Source organism: Megalops cyprinoides, chromosome 21 (genome assembly GCF_013368585.1).
Source record: "Megalops cyprinoides isolate fMegCyp1 chromosome 21, fMegCyp1.pri, whole genome shotgun sequence".
Taxonomy (NCBI): domain Eukaryota; kingdom Metazoa; phylum Chordata; class Actinopteri; order Elopiformes; family Megalopidae; genus Megalops; species Megalops cyprinoides.
Genome location: NC_050603.1, coordinates 26,066,210 through 26,085,591, shown reverse-complemented (window position 1 = coordinate 26,085,591; position 19,382 = coordinate 26,066,210). Strand labels below are relative to the sequence as shown.

Here is a 19,382-nt window from a genome sequence, read left to right as displayed (position 1 = left end):
CATGGAATCGACAGAATGGAAGTTCAGAAGATGCAGCTGAATGCAACACAGATGCGCAAATCTGAAATTTCTCCCTTCACTCTGTAACCAGTTTATACTGTGAGATCTGCCAATGTAAGTCCAGCAGCACAAACGTGCGCAGCAATTTCTTTTTAACTGGAAGAAATTAAATAGAAATTAAATAGAAATCAAACTTGTAGTACTTTTCGCTGTTTACACTGTGCTACATTTGCACAGTGGAACTGTAGCATGAAATGTCCTGGTTTTGAGTTAATAACAACACCCGTGCATTTAATTTTGAATAGGCTATGATAATGTTTAGGCCCACTCAAATCCTACATAGCTGCGCTGTAAGTGGTACGAGTGGAAATAGCATTCATTTCATACAACATATTGTTTGAAGCTACCGCGTACTGTGGTGTAATAATGTTCTGTTCTAGTGCTATACAGCCCTATTCTATCAGTGTCTTAATTCATTCCACTGCATATGTATGACACAGATTAATTTATTTGCCAGGAAAATAGCTGCTCTGGCTGTTTACGATCAGAAAGGAGACCTGTCTGAATACAGATATGATATTGTTGATCAGTGAAAGCCAAAGCGTCTGGCGACTCTGAGCTTTGGCATTCCAGCCCTCAGCAGCCCAGCTGATCAAGGGATTCTTTTCCCCTCCTCTGGGACATGGTCACATCCTTATTTGGAAATCCACAAATATTTGCACCATTTATGATGTGTTACAAAAAAAAAAATCAAGTGATCAAAATTAGTTTTTCAAGTTTTGTTAACTGATTGTTAGGAAATTAATTTAACATAATGATAATTTGTGTATATATGTATGTTCAAATACAGTATAGACCTACTTGTAATTCTTCTAGCAGTTTTATTCTCTCTCTCTCTCTTTTTCTCTCTACAAATTTTTATACATAGGTGTGTAAGGATGTCAGACTAACTGGCCTCAACACTTTGATTAAAACTTTCCAGTGGTGGCTATGAAAAACCTACCTGATGTGAAGGCACAGATTTAGCTGTCTTATTTTAACCATGTGCGTGGCTATGGGTAAAGTATAACCCCCTACATGTCTTTAATATATTACTGTAACAAATGAATGCTGTTTACCAGAGAAAAGCTGAGCTCACTAACTGTGTGATAATAACATATAAATCTAATAAAAATATTTACGTGTTTATATATTCTTATTTATAACTATTCTCTAGGTGAATGAATGTAAATAACATAATAAATGAATACCTCTATTGAACACAAAATGAATAGGAAAATGAACATGCCCTCAATGAGATGTTGACAGACAGGTGTGTTAGTTGCATCAATCAAAACAAACCACTTTTGGCTGATTCTGACCTATTATCACAATACACTGAAGTAATTTTACAGTCTTCTGGCTCCATTATCAACCTCTGTGGAGACCTGAAAGCTTATTACATTGATATTTCCACAAAATTGCTCATAGTGTATTCCAATATATATATTTTTTCTTTATTTGGTATATGCTCTTATTCAAAGCAACCCACAAAGATAGTATGGAGTGAAACATTAAAAAAACATCTCACAGGAGCTGCCAGAACTACAATAATAGATGTGGAAGAGCCGGGATTATAGCAAATAGGCAGCAAGCGGAATAGCAGTAAAAGCAAAATGTATCCTTATGAGCAACATTCTAACATGATATTAGAGTGAATGGAGAGTTTAATAATTATTTATATGAGCAACCTTACCTTAAAATATAATGCTCATATGGCGCTACAACATAGTGGATGTTACATATAAGATGTACAAATTCTGTGAAATAAACTGATATCCAAAAAAGTGTGTTTTCAAGGTGATATCAGAAAAAGAGTGCTTTTAGTCAGCATTTGAAATGTGGTGAGTCTTTCTGCAGTTCTGATTGATGTGTTGAACCTGGGTCAGTGAGAACCATAGTGGGCCAACTGAGAATCTAACCCTCATTCACTATGAGGAGAAGATTATCTTTCCTGTGGATTCTGGACATCCCTTCAACATTACACACAGATCTTCCTGTCTGCCTTGGCAACAATGGGAATATCAGGCACTGTCCTGAGTTTGTCAGTGCTCCGCCTCCTTAGCTGTCGTGCTTTTGTTTTCCCTGTGTTTTTCCTGCCCCGCTCCCCGCCCGGTCTCCGCCCGCCTGATTGCCTGCACACCTGCTTTCCATCCCCTCGTCAGCCTTGCCCTATATGTTCCCTGCTTTTCCCTGTCCGGTTGCTAGTTCGTCACAGTGTTTTTCGCCTGTTTCGTCCCCGCGTTTGCTTTATGCTTCTGTCTGCCTGTTTTCCGTTTCTCGACCCTGCTTGTACCCTGACCTCGTTTTTGCCTGCCTCCTTGCCTCGTTCGCTTGATTGCCTGCCTGTCCGGTTCCCCGACCTTGCCTGCTCCGATTTCCCGATCCTTGCTTTGCCCACGGACTGTCTCCCGGTTTTCGACCCTGCCTGTTTTCGGATTAGCGCTTTGCCTGACGATTCCATTAAAGACGCACGGAACCCGACGCTCCCGTGGTCCGCGCCTGAGTCCCTGCCTGAGCTCCGACAGTACGAACTAGCCACCATGGACTCAGCGGACCTACCCCAGCTGCGGGCTGCACTGGAGCTGCAGGGCGCGTTGTTGGGGGGGCACCAGTCCCAGCTGGGAGCCATCGGCCGGTCCCTGGAGGGCCTCGCTGCCAGCCTCGCCAGCGTCACGTCCCAGCTGCAACAGCTGCAGCTGAGCCAGGGTAATCGCCTCTCGCCGCCTGCGGCAGCTCCCCCACCAGTTTCACCAGTACCCCCGAGCCGGGAGCCCCGTCTGCCTCCTCCCGAGTCATACGCGGGAGATCCAGGAACCTGTCGGTCGTTCCTCTCCCAGTGCTCTCTGGTTTTCGAACTGCAGCCCTCCACGTTTCCCACGGACCGGGCGAGGATCGCTTACGTCGTTACCCTGCTGACGGGACGTGCCAGGGAGTGGGGCACTGCGGTCTGGGACGCCGGCGTCTCTTTCTGCCAGTCCTTCACAGCCTTTGCTGAGGAGATGAGGAAGGTCTTCGACCGATCCAGACACGGTCGCGAGGCTGCAAGGGAGATGCTCAGGATTCGCCAGGGGCGCCGGTCAGTGTCGGACTTTGCGATAGACTTTCGCACTCTCGCTGCCACCACTGGCTGGAATACTACGGCGCAGTACGACGCCTTTCTTCACGGCCTTTCGGAGTCCATCAAGGACGAGCTGGCTACTCGGGAACTGCCCTCCAGCTTTGACGCCCTGGTGGATCTGGCCATCCGTGTCGACCAGCGCCTGTCGCAGCGGTGCCGGGAGAGAGGAGCCAGTGGATTGCTGAGCCCCTTCAAAGAACTGCCCGCACCGGTTGCGCGTAGCCCCGCCATTCTGCCGCCTACTTCCCCGGAGCCGATGCAAGTAGACCGCACTCGCATGACTCGCCTGTCCCCTGCCGAGCGACAGAGGAGGATTAGCGCCGGAGCCTGCCTGTACTGCGGTCAGCCAGGGCATTTCGTGGCGACCTGCCCTGTTAAAAGCCAGCGCTCACCCGTAGCAGGGGGAGTACAGGTGAGCGTGACCCCTTTAAGCCAGTCCCCTGAGATCCGCCCCCTGTTTTCGGCCACTCTGCTCATCGGGGGTCGTTCCCATGCTGTCTCTGTTTTAATCGATTCGGGGGCTGATGGGAGTTTCATTGATGCCGGCTTGGCGGCCCGATTGCAGCTACCCCGTATCCCGCTGCACTCACCGCTAGAAGCCCACGCCATCACCGGGGCCCCTCTGGTCCGCATCACCCACGCTACCCCCCCTGTGAGCTTCCTCATCTCCGGCAACCATCGCGAAGAGATCGTGTTGCACGTGCTAGACACCCCACAAGCTTCCGTGGTCCTGGGCCATCCCTGGCTAGCTCAGCACAACCCCCACGTTGACTGGCAGGGCAACAAGAATCTGGGTTGGAGCCCGTTCTGCCATTCTCACTGTCTTCGCGATGCTCTGACTCCGATGTCACCTGACGCCGCCGCACCCGAGGAATTCCCGGACCTGTCAGCAGTGCCGCTGGAGTACCTGGACTTGAAGCCAGTCTTCAGTAAGTCCCGCGCCACCTCGCTTCCTCCGCATCGCCCCTACGACTGTGCGATTGATCTCCTGCCCAGCTCCTCACCCCCGAGGGGGCGCCTGTACTCCCTGTCTCCGCCGGAGAGGAAGGCCATGGATCGCTACATCCGGGAGTCCCTAGCCGCCGGGATCATCCGCCCATCCTCCTCGCCTGCCGGGGCGGGGTTTTTCTTCGTCGGTAAGAAGGACGGCTCTCTCCGTCCCTGCATTGATTACCGGGGTCTCAATGCCATCACCGTTAAGAATCGCTACCCCCTACCGCTCCTGTCCGCTGCTTTTGAGTCGTTGCAAGGGGCCACCGTCTTCACCAAACTCGACCTCCGCAACGCTTACCACCTGGTCCGTATCCGTGAGGGAGACGAGTGGAAGACTGCCTTCAACACTCCATCCGGGCACTATGAATATTTGGTCATGCCGTTCGGGTTAATGAATTCCCCCGCTGTGTTTCAGTCTCTGGTAAACGATGTGCTCCGGGACATGCTGAACCGGTTTGTCTTCGTTTACCTAGACGACATACTCATCTTCTCCCGCTCCCTGTCCGAACACGTTCAGCATGTCCGTCGGGTTCTCCAGCGCCTGCTGGAGAATCACCTGTATGTCAAAGCGGAGAAATGCGAATTCCATCGGAAGACCGTCTCCTTCCTGGGATTCGTGATCACAGCGGGAGAGATCCAAATGGACCGGCAGAAAGTGCGAGCAGTAGAGGAGTGGCCTCGCCCCACTTCCCGTCGAGAGCTGCAGCGCTTCCTCGGCTTTGCAAATTTTTACCGCCGCTTCGTTCGGAATTACAGCACGGTAGCGGCTCCCCTCACTGCTTTGACGTCTGTCAATAGGGCTTTTACCTGGTCCCCGGGAGCCGAGGAGGCATTTCGCAACCTGAAGGGCCGCTTCACCTCAGCGCCCATTCTAACCCAGCCCGATCCTGCCCGACAGTTCGTCGTGGAGGTGGACGCCTCGGACGTGGGAGTGGGGGCCGTCCTTTCACAACGCTCCGCTTCCGACAACAAGCTCCGCCCATGTGCTTACTACTCCCACCGTCTTTCACCCTCTGAGCGTAATTACGACATCGGTGACCGGGAGCTACTTGCTGTGAAACTGGCGCTGGAGGAGTGGAGGCATTGGCTGGAGGGGGCGAAGACGCCGTTCCTGGTGTGGACCGATCATAAGAACCTGGAATACATCAGGTCGGCTAAGCGTCTGAACCCCCGACAGGCCCGCTGGTCCCTGCTGTTTTCCCGGTTCGACTTCACTCTGTCCTACCGACCGGGAACCAAGAATGGGAAACCCGATGCTCTGTCTCGCCTGTTCGCGCCAGCAGACGAGATCCAGGAACCCAGCACCATTTTGCCTGCCCGATGCCTGGTCGCAGCGGCGCAATGGGACATCGAGACCATCGTCCACGCCGCTCTCCGGACCGAACCGGGTCCCAGCTCCTGTCCCCCTAATCGCCTCTTCGTTCCCCGTTCAGTCCGATCCCAGGTCCTGCAATGGGGACACTCGTCCAGACTCGCCGGCCATCCCGGCGCCCGACGTACGGCGGTGTTCATCAGTCGGCGGTTCTGGTGGCCCACCATTAAAGAGGACGTCCGCAGCTTTGTTTCTGCCTGCTCGGTCTGCGCCCGAAACAAGACGTCTAACCAGCCGCCTGCTGGTCTGCTGCAACCCCTGCCGGTTCCCCGACGACCCTGGTCCCACATTGCGCTGGATTTCGTCACCGGTCTGCCCCCATCTAATGGTAACACCACCATCCTCACCATCGTCGATCGGTTTTCCAAGTCCGTCCACTTCGTTCCACTCCCCAAGCTCCCCTCTGCCAGAGAAACCGCCCAACTGCTCGTACACCACGTGTTCAGGCTGCACGGGCTGCCCATTGACGTGGTGTCTGATCGGGGTCCCCAGTTCACCTCTCACTTCTGGAGGGCTTTTTGCAGGCTGCTGGGCGCCACGGTCAGTTTGTCGTCCGGTTTCCACCCCCAGTCCAACGGCCAAGCCGAGCGGGCGAACCAGCAACTGGAGACTGTGCTGCGGTGTCTCACCTCCCAAGAGCCGTCAGCATGGAGCCAGCAACTGCCATGGGTGGAGTACGCCATCAACTCCCTGCCCTCGTCGTCGTCGGGACTGTCTCCCTTTCAGTGCTGTCTTGGTTACCAGCCCCCCCTGTTCCCAGCCCAGGAGGAGGAGGTCGGCGTCCCCTCAGCAGCGGCGTTTATCCGGCGTTGTCACCGCACCTGGAGGCGTGCGCGGCTCGCCCTGCTGCGAGCCTCAGCCCAGACTAAACGCTTCGCCGACCGCCGCCGCTCCAAAGCCCCCCGCTATCGCCTGGGTCAGCGGGTGTGGCTCTCCACTAGGGATCTTCCCCTCAGGACAGACTCCCGCAAGCTCACTCCTCGCTTCATCGGGCCGTTCCCTATCGCCAAGGTGATCGGTCCCGCGGCGGTCCGCCTCAAGCTACCGCTCTCTCTCCGCCGCATACATCCCACCTTCCATGTCTCCAGGATCAAGCCCGTCGTCCGTAGCCCCCTCTGCCCGGCTCCGCGGGCTCCTCCACCTCCTCGCCTGATCGACGGGACTAAGGCATACACTGTGCGCCGCCTGCTTAAGGTTAGGCGACGGGGGCGCGGACTCCAGTACCTGGTTGACTGGGAGGGCTACGGCCCCGAGGAGAGGTGTTGGGTCCCTGCCAGGGACATCCTGGATCCTGCCCTCATCAGGGACTTCCACCGCCGGCATCCTGGCGCACCCGCTAGGACGCCTGGGGGCGTCCGTAGAGGGGGGGGTACTGTCAGTGCTCCGCCTCCTTAGCTGTCGTGCTTTTGTTTTCCCTGTGTTTTTCCTGCCCCGCTCCCCGCCCGGTCTCCGCCCGCCTGATTGCCTGCACACCTGCTTTCCATCCCCTCGTCAGCCTTGCCCTATATGTTCCCTGCTTTTCCCTGTCCGGTTGCTAGTTCGTCACAGTGTTTTTCGCCTGTTTCGTCCCCGCGTTTGCTTTATGCTTCTGTCTGCCTGTTTTCCGTTTCTCGACCCTGCTTGTACCCTGACCTCGTTTTTGCCTGCCTCCTTGCCTCGTTCGCTTGATTGCCTGCCTGTCCGGTTCCCCGACCTTGCCTGCTCCGATTTCCCGATCCTTGCTTTGCCCACGGACTGTCTCCCGGTTTTCGACCCTGCCTGTTTTCGGATTAGCGCTTTGCCTGACGATTCCATTAAAGACGCACGGAACCCGACGCTCCCGTGGTCCGCGCCTGAGTCCCTGCCTGAGCTCCGACAGTGTTGGTTTGTTTCCTATCTCTAAAATCATCCTCATGTAGTCATATGGAAAGGCTCTATAGCAACTCTCTCAACAGGAGTTCCCCAGGGATCAGTGCTGGGGTTCTGCTTTCCCTATAATATAAATCTCCTGGATCTAGTATTTCTGCCCATGGCTTTTCCTACCACCATTCTGCTGGTGTCACCCACCTCCTTCTGTCCTTTTTCTCCTTCTGACTAAAAGGTCACCAAACCCTTTACTGAATGCTGAGCAGGGACCTCTACCTGCTGTCAAGCAGTCAGTCTCTGCTAGAGAGACTTATCTTACCTTCCAAATCCTCCCCTGTCAAAGACCTCTCAATAGCCATTGATGGTCCTGCTCTATTCCCCTTTCAGGTGACATGTTTAATGCATTATGAGACTTCACAGTCCTGCCTGATCTGTCTGCTCAGCAACCCCTGGTTGTTGGGCTGTTCCTCCCTTCCATGGCCACATGTAAGCCCCCACCTTTTTCCCCTTCACCAGGCCCCTTGTGGTACAGTGAGCTAACTGCAATTATCAGAATATCAGAATTGCCCATGATCTGCTAACACTAAGTAAAAACACTCCTGCTCAGGTTTCATGTTGGTTCCCAAAATTTGGACCTGTCCCATGCCTAGCATCTGATCACCTTAACCATTAAATTAACTTGATACAGGCCCTGTTTAGCTCTTCAGATTATTGTTAGCCTCTATGAGTATGTAAGTATGATGCATGTTAATGTTGCTCTTATAAAGTATTCATATTGTTTGGTACTTTTTAAACATTAGAATATATGGTAATATTGCTGCAGTATCACAGCTGAGTTTGAGTGAGTAAAATTAATTATGAACTATGAATTATGAACAAAAATGATTTAAAGTAATCATATACTTTTATATTAATAGGGTAGTTAACTTTATTAAGCATAACAAACCAATATCACATGTTTTACAGCTATTTAATGATTTTAGAAATATGACTGGCTACAAAATTAGCTGGGACAAATCCTCATTAATGCCACTTCACAACATTACCAAAAATACCACCCTCCCACCAAGTCTCTTTTTGTAAGTCATTTACATATCTGGGCATAAAGATTTATAACTCCTTATCAAGGATCACACAGTTTTATATAATTGTACTGATTTTATTCAGAAGATTCCATTGAATCTACAGTGGTGGAGTAGTCTACAGATGTCAATGTAAGGTAGAATTAACATTTTATATCAGCTACCTTAAAGGTGTGGCATACTGCTGGAGAAATAAAGGGTTGTTCTACAGGATTATCTCTTCTATGGAATAATCTTCATATATTATCTGGTGACCAACCCTTTACCTGCTCCACCTGGTCATCAAATAGAGTGTTTACATTTGCCAAGCTTAAAACCCATTTGTTTGACCTAAATGTATATTATTGTTTTTATTTATTCTTTTTTGATGCTATGTACTGACCCGTGTCCTTGGTTCACAGTTTGTATTTTTGTCATTATCGTTTTTGTATATAAATGAATCAAAAATTAAATTTGCAAAATAAATAAATAGAAAAAATAAATGGATCAACTGTTATATGAGATGGTGGCCCATTTGGAAAACCTTTGTGGCCCATGAGTGGAAAAGTCTGTGGACCTCACAGAACACTAACAAATCATAATTAAGTTCTTTTTACATATTTGACAGGATATGTATGCAAATGTTGCTCTTAAGGGCAATTATTAGAAAGTCTAAAGTCTGTTCCCATTTATTAAGTAGTAATGGGACACTACAAAGCTCAGTCCTAGTGAAGAAAAAAAATCTTCCTGCAGACTTGACCTTTACAATATGTGAATATATTCCTCATATTAAACAGTCTGCACATATTCCTCATCTTTTAAAACCTGAAGAAAGTTATATGAGTAGACCGGTCCAGATTTTACACATCAAACAATTGTGGTTAATATTACACTGCCAATCTGCAGAGCAAATGACAGATTTCCAGTGGGAACCAATCCTGTTGTAAATAGCTATAGAACATATCATTACTTCAACTGAAAGAATATCTTGACAGTGCATATATTCTGAAAATGTTTAACAGCAATATTTAACAGGAGAAAAAAATTAATCACAACATACAGGACTGGCAACAGTGCTAAGATGTGCTGCTTGCCCTGAGCAGTACACTTGATTTGAGTCCTCTCCTCAGGGCAAGCAGGAGACTGTGGAAACATGGGATAACAGGATAATGCCATTCATCTCTGTGCCTGGAGTGTGAGGGTGTGGCTTCAGGAACAGGAAACCAAGGTTATAGGCTGGCGATGACTCAGATCCTACTGAGACGTTTTTGGACAAAACTGAAACAAAGGAACACAAGCAGAACCCTGGGACCCCACTACAGCTCTGTGCTGCTGTGAACCCTCTGCCAAGAGTGGCTCTGAAAGGAACAAGCTGGCCTATGGTGAAATGGACCCTTATGCTTCATTGAAGAAACAAGCAGTAACAAAAGGTAAAAAGCCATATTGCCAAAGAATGAAAAAAGAAAACTTTAAAATTCCCTGCACTGATGAAGAAAAGTATTACAAGCGGTAATGCATGTGAAGCATTTGGAGAGGACTCTGCTATAAACAAGCAAGAGACTGCAAATACACTCAACTGTTTTCTTGTACATTGCTGAGAACCTACAAACATGTCAACTGGAGGTACTAATGACAGAGAGTGCTAGAAGGGACAGAATTCAAAAACAAATCCATCTCTAAAAATCTTTGCACAATATAGAACATGTATAATTGTATAATGTATAATGTAGAAAATGTATAATTCCCATATAAAACATTCCCTAATTGTCCCATAAATAAGAAATCACACTGAAGCAATAGGCCAGTTTGTTTAACATCCATAGAATAGTTCAGACCTATTCCTACATAAATAATATTTTAGTGTTCATTTAGTCAACACGGATCTCCTGATGTTCTTATCTTATAATAATTAGATAATTTTTAATCATTAAATTTAATTATAATAATTATTGGTCATCATTATTGATGACTAGATTTACTATGTACACGTTAGAGACTTTAATCCCATTATTAATATCTGTTTTTAAATGTATTTTATATTGCAGATGTCTTTTAAATTTAAATTGTATCTGCCGATACAGATATACATCTTACTATAGTTTAAGGTTTATCTGAAAGATTCTGTTCAGACAAGAGAGTGGTTACAGCCGTCACTCTCTGGATTACACTGGTGTTGCCCTCACTCCATATAAGAGGACATTGGATTTCCAGGAACGAAGGGCAAGAACAGTTATGTAAGCTGGTATTGCTTTGCTGTTAGCAGTATTGACATTTCCATTGACACAAGTGGTTTGTGTCTGTAATGTCAGACGTTTGTGCTGATTTCTGCACTCATAGCAGGTTGTGGCTGGACTGTGTCTCCATTCCTGCCTTTCAGGACAGCATGCTAGTGATTTCAGTACTCTTTTTGTTCAACTCAAATTCATTCAAATGGCATAAAGGTAATTTGATCAGTGTACAATGTGCAACAGACATTCTCTTTTAATTGCTTTTCTTTCATGTTTTGTGGACACATTATACAAAAAGACAGGTTAGATAGATAGATAGATAGATAGATAGATAGATAGATTTGTTTTCTGAATTTGAACCACAGCCATGAAGGCACTTGTACTGCTTGCACTTACATTTCCACATGCATTTCCACATTCAAAACTGCAGCTGAGTGGCACTGCTTGTAGGTTCCCTTAGTAATAAAATAAAATCAAATAATAATATAATAAAACTGATGCAAATGGTTGTTAAGTTCTTCCCATCCAGAGGAAGACCACACTGTTCTTGTCATTCTGACTCAAGGGAAAAATAAGAACCTGTTTTTTTTGTTCCCCGAGAGCGTCTTGCAAATTAAAAGTTAACATGCTCTTCAAGAAGGTATGTTTTAATTCAATGCTCAGTTGAATTATCTATAGCAAGGTGACATGATGATGATGACTTTATATTACCCACAGTTAATCATGGTGCATAAACACCTCTTGATGTGGAAATAGTTCTTTTTTTCATTTAGTCATTATTAATCTTTTTAGCATGTGGTATTTGCATAACTCTTCCTGTACAGTCAGCATTTCCTTGTTAATTAAACTTTGGCTTTGGGTGCTTAATTAGAAATGGATCTGGACACAGAATGAATGTGACGGAGTGTTAAATGGCCTATTTTATGGTGCCATTTGTTTTTGTAATAAAACTGTTGCACCTGACAAGTTTTTCCTTGACACTTAGCATTGGAATGCTTATGATTCATAAATACCACTGACAGAAAGATACATTTGCACGCCAATGTATGACAAATTATTTGAGAAGTTTAACGCTTGATGGAAACATCCCATGTCAGCATTTTAACAAGAAAAGGAACAAAAACAAGGATGGAGCTAATGTTTAAACAAAAAATCAAAATTTGGCAGGAATCATCTTTTATAATTCAAACTAAATTTGCAAGCAATAGTTGCAAATATCCAAAAAGAAGATGGTTTTGGAAAGCTTACATTTCCGTAAAAAAAGGACATTCGTGGCTTATCACTACTTTTGAGGGAACTTGTCAATGTTGAACACTGAGACACCATCTAAATAATGAAAAAAAAATACAAATCATGAGAAGCAAATATCAATAGCACTAGGAGAACATTTACAGCTAGGCCTTCTAGTGCCTGATTTGAGTGATTTTTTTTGTCATTTTTTTATGTCATGCCTCTGAGCAGTGATAATCCTCTCTCTGCATGGTAGTGGATGGCAATCCTGTTTAATTGTAACAAAGAGCAAAGTTAGGCTTTGCTCACTGCAGTTCATTCTCTCAACATTTCCAACATTTCCATCCTCTGATGCCTCATGAAAAGGGCGATGTTAAAGGTGAAATATTTTCCCATCATCTGCCCAGTACACATACTGCTAGCAGTCATTGACATACATCTGAGGCTGTAAGATTTGGAGAAATATTCACTTTGCAAGGCTCATTAGACGTGCCCACATTATGACGGTAAGACTGGTTTTTGTCTGAATAATATGGCGGTAATAGACTGAGGGGTGCGGGGGGGGGGGGGGGGGGGGGGGTCGGGGGGTTGTGGTATACCACAGGGAGGGAAAAAGGCATTTGCTCTGTCCTCAGATGCGCTCCTGCCCTCAATAGGATTACAGTAGATTATTACATTATTCATTTAAAGCACCTCAATCATTCTGCATTCTACTTAAGCACCTACTTAAGATTTAATTTTTTTCTAAAGTTTTTTTTTTTTTACAGGATGCGCTTGTTTTTGTTACATCACCAATAAAATATGACATTTGACAAATTATCCTGCGACAACAGTTAGCAGATAAATTATTGTACATTTTGCCTCCAAAATGTATTTTAAATGTCATGTTCCAGAGAGTTTTTTTTGTTGTTTTTGGTAGCATCTTCGGAGCGTACACCTCTTTCTCTACCACTTGATCAGGCCATATCCCTGAGCCTCACAGTTGCTATACTGTTACTAGTTCATCTCTTCACTGATGGAACTTCTGCCTTTTGGGGCACCAATTCAGTTTTGGTGGCCAAAGTGATAGCAGCTTTTGGAAGAGTGCCTTCAGCTGTAGCAAGAATTAATTCTTTGCACCACAAACACTGAAAACTGGAGCACACAACATGTTGTAGAAAAAATAAGGCGGCACAATAAAATTGCCAACATAAAGGGTATGTGAACCATGGTATGCCTCAATACCAAGACAAACCCATTCATACCAACAAAATTATGGCTTAACCAAAAGATTGAAAGATCCTATTTGACAGGAACATGGTGGAGAACTGCCAAATTAATTATGTCCTCAGGTTACTTTTAAATCCAGTATGTAGAGAATTTTTCCATTGCCTTAAGCCTGATGGTTGGGCAGCCAAAATGACCATCAAATAGGAGCATTAATGAAGATGGCAGATGCTGTAGGAAATTAAGTCTGACACAATCAGATGTAAGTGAGTATATACAGTTTGTGTTTAATCTATTACTGTTATACTCTGTTGGTCTTGTTTACTGAATCGGCAGTGATGACAGAAAACCAGTTGGCCTGGTAATCATTTCCCAATTATCGCAACTAGCATGGTGACACTCTCAAATGCTCAAGAATTCGAGCCTAAGTGCTCCCCAAATCCCACAATTAGTCAAACAGCTAGGCAGCATCACAGATTCTCTAATGGCCGTGGTTATGAAGAGAAAAGGGACCAATGCTTGATCAAACATGAGTTAAAAGTCACATTTCTGAAGGCTGGAGTAATAACACTCCTCTATGTTATCTGATGACTTTTGTTTCAGGAAGTTTCAGCTCTGTGTGGCTGGGTCAAAATGTACAAAAGTGATTGTGGTGGTTGCATGTGCTGCTGACACAATGGCCATCATTAGTGTCAGCAAGAGAGGTGTGCAGGGGGGAGCCTAGCTGAGATGGGACACGCCTGAACCCCTCTGTTCGCCCTGCCATGCAAGGCTGTGCATCTTCCACAAAGCTACGAGCCCTTGTATGGCTGCACCCTCCCCCCAGGCTTACAGCCCTCCCCCTTCTTTCTCGCCAGCTTTCCCTTCTCTGGTGGTCCTCGGCTGCATGCCCTATATGAGTTTCACTCCATTTGAACTCTTTCTTCATATTATTTACCCTGTGTTCATAACTGACTCATTGACTCATAACTGATTCAGCACTGCTGGATGGAACAGAATTCTCATGACCACCTTCACAATAATCCATGGAGTTCCAGTTTCCCTCTAAACAAACCAAAGATGAGACATACATGAATGTGTACATCTATGATCATTCAATAGAATCCTTGGCCATCATTAAGATGTACAGTCATTGGGTAATGAGGGTGTTTTTATCATAGGGACCTGGTTAATCCAACATGGGGTGTGGGATGTGACTTGGTGGGGGTGCTCAGGGATGCATCTGAAGAGGGAAGTGGTGAGACCTCATGAACATGAATATAAGTGCCTGTGACCTCAGACTCCCGTTTAAAACAGAAGGGGCGAACACAGCGGGCATGAGACTACGCAGGGATGTAGCATGACTCAGAAGGAGAAACAGATATTTTTACATGGTAAAATAGCTGAAACAAAAAAAGTGAAACAGAATAGTGTGGAGAGATGCATTTAAAATGGTTTGATTTGGTGTTTTTGTCTCTGTTAAATCATGTGGGAAACTTTTACAGATAGCATCCCAGACACCAGACATCAAACAATGGAAATCAACAGTTGTGTGCTTCCTTCTGATATGATGATTCAAAAGAAATTGCTCGTCACTCATTCCAAAAATGGATTGCAAGTATGTAAAGTGTAATTTATTAACAACAGTAAACAGTGGACAGTCAGGAGTACCCATAGTGTTGTGCTCATTATGTGCTGCACTGTAGGTTTAAGCCATATTCTGTGCCATTGGCAATATCCTTTCAGCTAAAGTTAGTTCTGATTCAAGCACAGAGCAAAGTTAACTTTGATGAGTGGCTTTAATAAATATGATGAAAACACAAAGAGCTTGTGAAATTGGCAGATGGACACATGATCCAATGCTCTGAATTTGACTTGATAAATGTTTCAGTGGACTGATTTATATCAAACATCCTATTTTTTGTGAAGTATAGATGTCAATTATGTGGTACTGTACAGAACTATCTCATAATAAAGGATGTGTGGCTGGCTCAGGCTTGGCCTGTGCATCCTTTATTTATCTCTTATTTTATCTGGAAGGGTCCCATTGAGATGTAAAAATTCTTTTGCAAGGAGTATTGCAAGTTCTTCAGATGTCTGTGACCAATTTCAATGTTATAGTGTCAGTATAATGTTTGAGCTCAGGTGTGTTTGTTTTTTTCTCAAAAGAATGTGAAGAGAAAGGCAAAGAGAAAGAAAAGGGACCCTACCGGGAGAAATTTAATCGCAATGCCAAGCAAAGGTATTTGGACAAACTAATAAAATAAATAACATAGATCCATATGACTTGGCAGCCCAAGACTGGATTACAGGCCCTGATGCACTACCTCCACTCACATACCCGGACATTGTAAATTATCTCGTTTTTTGGACTGAGTGCATACACTTTGCATGAGTGTAGACGCTATAAATCCCTAGAAGCTCACAAAGTTTTGCAGTGGCTGGGTGCAAGATCTGCTAATTCACAAGCCGGCAAACTACGAGAGCACAGTCATAGCTTACTTGCAATGGTAAGGAGGCACTCCGCTTTTTGGCCAAATTGTTAAACCAAACAAAATACAAAACTCTCAAAAACATTCAGCAATGTAATTGTTTTATTGAGTCATAGGCAGTGGGTTTGATCAGTCGCATTATTAATAAAAAAGATTGGCTATAATCTTGGACCTCCTTCTTACTGCAGCTACCCACGCCATCCGGCGTCTTCTCTTCACCTCCTCAACCTGCTTCCCTTCATGTTTTTTCCACATAGGAAAGGTGAAAAAACGTATTCCATTGTCCAGTTTTCTCCTTGAACAATGGTGTGACCTACTATGGCAGTTCTTGATGCAGCAGCACTGACCTATCATGGCGACGTTTTTCAGAATCACGAGAGAAAATCAAAACACAACCTCCAACTCACGAACAGAAAGACAGCAGGACCCTCACAGGATGGCACGTAAACAAAATTCAACACGGCGTGACGTCAACTTCACATTCTCTAAACTTTTGGCAAGTTTGCAAATAAATTTCACTGCCGTAAGAAACTTTGTGGAGCCACTGATTGAGGTTTATAAAACTCCTCAGGAAGAGGAGGATTCCACAGGACTCCATTGGAATCCATTTTGCTTTCACAGACACCAGAAGTATGAGGCAAACCTCAAAAGAAGCATATCTCTATATTCTGTTTCATGAAACAGTTTGACTAATGAGTGCCCCCTGCAGAAGGAGTTAGATCATTGCAGGACTGTTATAGAAATCTCTCTCTGTGTTGCCAAGCACAGTGACAATGGGTAATACAGGTAAATGGTCTGCCTTAACAAGGAGCTGGACCAGCTACTCTCCCTTTAATGGAGAAACACCCTTCAGCATGAGGTCAGAAAATCATAGCAAATGCCTGCTCTTTTTCTCAACCACTTGACAAAACATAAATAAATACAACATTTCTCAGTGACAGTACTTCTCTTTCCAGAACTCAAACTCATTTTCATTAAATAATCAGTCATAATGTTTTTTTTTCAATGGATTCAAACAGATGATTTTGTTAGAGTCCCAGAGTAAAATTCACTCTAATACTGCATCTGTATAAGCTTTTATGTCAAGTTTCTGAGCATAACATTCAAATAAATAAACATGTAAAGAAAGACATAACAAGCAATATTGTATGTTACCAAATACCATAACAGATATGTCTCTGAAATGAAAAAGGACATTCATTTTACCTTCTGAAACTACAGAATGTAAGGGTAGGCAAACGCTCATATTTCACCCAAAGCTTCCAGGGGATAAGATTTGCATCACCATGGATAACATCAGGTTGGAGTTTATGGTAAATGTGTGTCAGAATGATTCCACAAACACAACGCACAGCAAGGCACATGTTGGTACATGGATCTGGATGGGCCATTTTCAGATGTTTTTTTTTTTATAATGAGGAAAAAAAGAGACAGCTATTTCAAAAGTGAAAAGTGATTTGCTGCTGAACCAGGGTTAGTTTGGAAGTGGCATGCAAGTTTTAACAACAAAAACACTTTTTTTTCTTCATTACAGATTTTGGAATTGTTCTACTGGGTAGTGCTTTAAGGGAGAATGGTATATAAACTTTACAATTCTCAAAATTCAAATGGATACTATGCTACCTATCATTTTGGTGTCATTTACTGTATACTCATAATTACAAAACTGACTGTTATTATTATTAGCCTAAAATGGGGGCATGATTATCATAGAAACATCTGTCTCTTATGATCTTAACTAGATAAATATCAAAAAAGATAAAAAGTACAAATGTACAAATGTAAAAAATAATCAACTAGTGTCATGGAATAAACACTGAAAAGCTTCACACATGTGTCTCTGACTTCATCTAAACCAACTCAAATGTTTACAGTGTCTTACTGTATTAATGCAATCATCCAATTTTCTGTCTTTAATTAGCTCAAACAGGACTACCTTAATATCTGTGTGATTTTTCACCATTGTTAAGGGGGTTTTGTTTGTTGTGGGTCAAGAAAAAAGAAGACAAACAAACAGAACACATATAAATATTTCACATCAGTTTACATGGACGCTTACCTTGATAATGAGCACTAAAGCCTCTGTATCGATGGTTGCTGTCAGTTACAAAATGTAGCCTCAGCCAGTTCTTGTTGCTGACAATGGGTGATGGAATGTTCATCCCAGACAGCCTGCAAGAGAGAAGAGGCGCATGAGTTGGCAAGACACACCATGTTCACAGTCTGCAAACCATCTCTGTTTTTTCAAACTTCTCACCAGCTTTAATCTCACCTGAGCTTGAACTGAAAAAGAAAATCAACTCAAAGAACTGAAATTTATTCATCAAATGCTGTTTGTCCATTTTAGCTAATTTACTTTTGCTGATCTGCACTTTTGAGAGGTCCAGAGAAGTTTGTGGGAAGTACTTTTTGGAACAGCTCGCTCCTGCCTCATACAACGGGCACAGCCAAGCACACTTAAACCATCCATATCCCTCAGTTTTCTGGCCTCCTGCAAGACAGTGAAATGAGAGGCAGCACATAGATGGTACATAACCTTTTCAGAGTCACAGAGTCCTGGAGACGCAGCCCTCAGCAAGTGTTTCTGCCTCTGTCACTTATCATGGCGGGATTCTGAACAGTGCACCCCCCCCCCCAACCCCCAGGGCACTGCTGGGAGTCATGCTTTCAGACACAACAGTACACTAAAGAGTACAGCCACAGAACTATAGGCTTGGCACGTGTGTACCTTCCCTTGTTTTCTTTCTCTCTTTTAAAGGTTGTTTTTCCCCCATCTCAGCAGGGAGTGAATTATTCAGCCATGATTTTGGTTGTGTCAGTCACCGTTCTGATGAAGGCAAGTTTCAGATGCAAGGACTGCTTTGCCCTGATTTGAACCTGAAATAATTCAATTAGTATCAGAAGGCAACTCTTGGAACTCCACTAGGTAAGACAGCCGGAAGAGCAGAGACACAGTGAAAGCTGTGCAAAAGGAATCTTTGTGGAGGGGTAACAAGCCAGGGTGTGCAAATGTTTTATTTTTCTCCTACACCTCAGATTAATAGGGTTTCTGTCTTCTAATAGTCACACAACGATTTTCAAAGCCATAATTATAGCTTACTCATGTACATTCAATGTGCCAAAGGAAAGAAATTAGGGAAACACTCTCTGTGGCAGATCGGTATCAGATGAAAACTTCAGCAGAAACGCTTGTGTAAGCAGTGTAAGGGTCACATTGCACTCCAGTCCCCTGGCATTACAGGCACTGAGAGGGAGATCATCAGTAGATCAGCTAAATGCCACTGTCTCCTCTGAATCCCAAAATGATAAGCGTGCCCCCCCAACCCCCCCATTTCAAATCTCTGGGGCTCTGCGATCTGGCGTCATCACCCTACAGCCTGTGCGTTGTCCATGACTCTTCCAAGGGCCCCTGGAAGTTGCAAGGAAGATGAGTGTTTTAACAGCACACTGGTGATTTGTTCACGCTTTTGCAAGGTGCTGGGAGCGGAGAGGTCGCAGTCCCCTCCATCCATCTTTATCGATGACTGACGGGATTTGTCATTAAAGGACATGGTCACATGAATCACTGCTTAAATGGCCTTCGCGAGCTGGAGCAATGCCATATCATTATCGTTATCTCTCTCTCTCCCCCCCCCCCCCCCCCCAAAAAAAAAAGGAGGAGGAGGGATGAAGTCTCCCCAGGTCATTATGCTGCAGTCCTAACCCAATGTGTCCCTTTCCCAGCTCCTGTCACATGATCACTGCATGACTGCTAAGGAGAGCACACATAAAGCATGGGTCAGCACACAGAGAAACTGCAGCCAGCTATTGCAGGAC

The 19,382-nt window shown here is 45.0% G+C and overlaps 1 protein-coding gene across 2 annotated transcripts in view; it reads right to left on the bottom strand.

The window, feature by feature from the left end:
• Positions 1-19,382, bottom strand: part of csmd3b (CUB and Sushi multiple domains 3b) — a 523,594-nt gene that overhangs the window by 274,079 nt on the left and 230,133 nt on the right. For both annotated transcript variants that reach the window (XM_036516253.1, XM_036516254.1), the window contains exon 6: positions 17,626-17,738. In XM_036516253.1, coding sequence (XP_036372146.1) covers positions 17,626-17,738 — 113 coding nt within the window. The remainder of the gene's footprint in view (positions 1-17,625; positions 17,739-19,382) is intronic.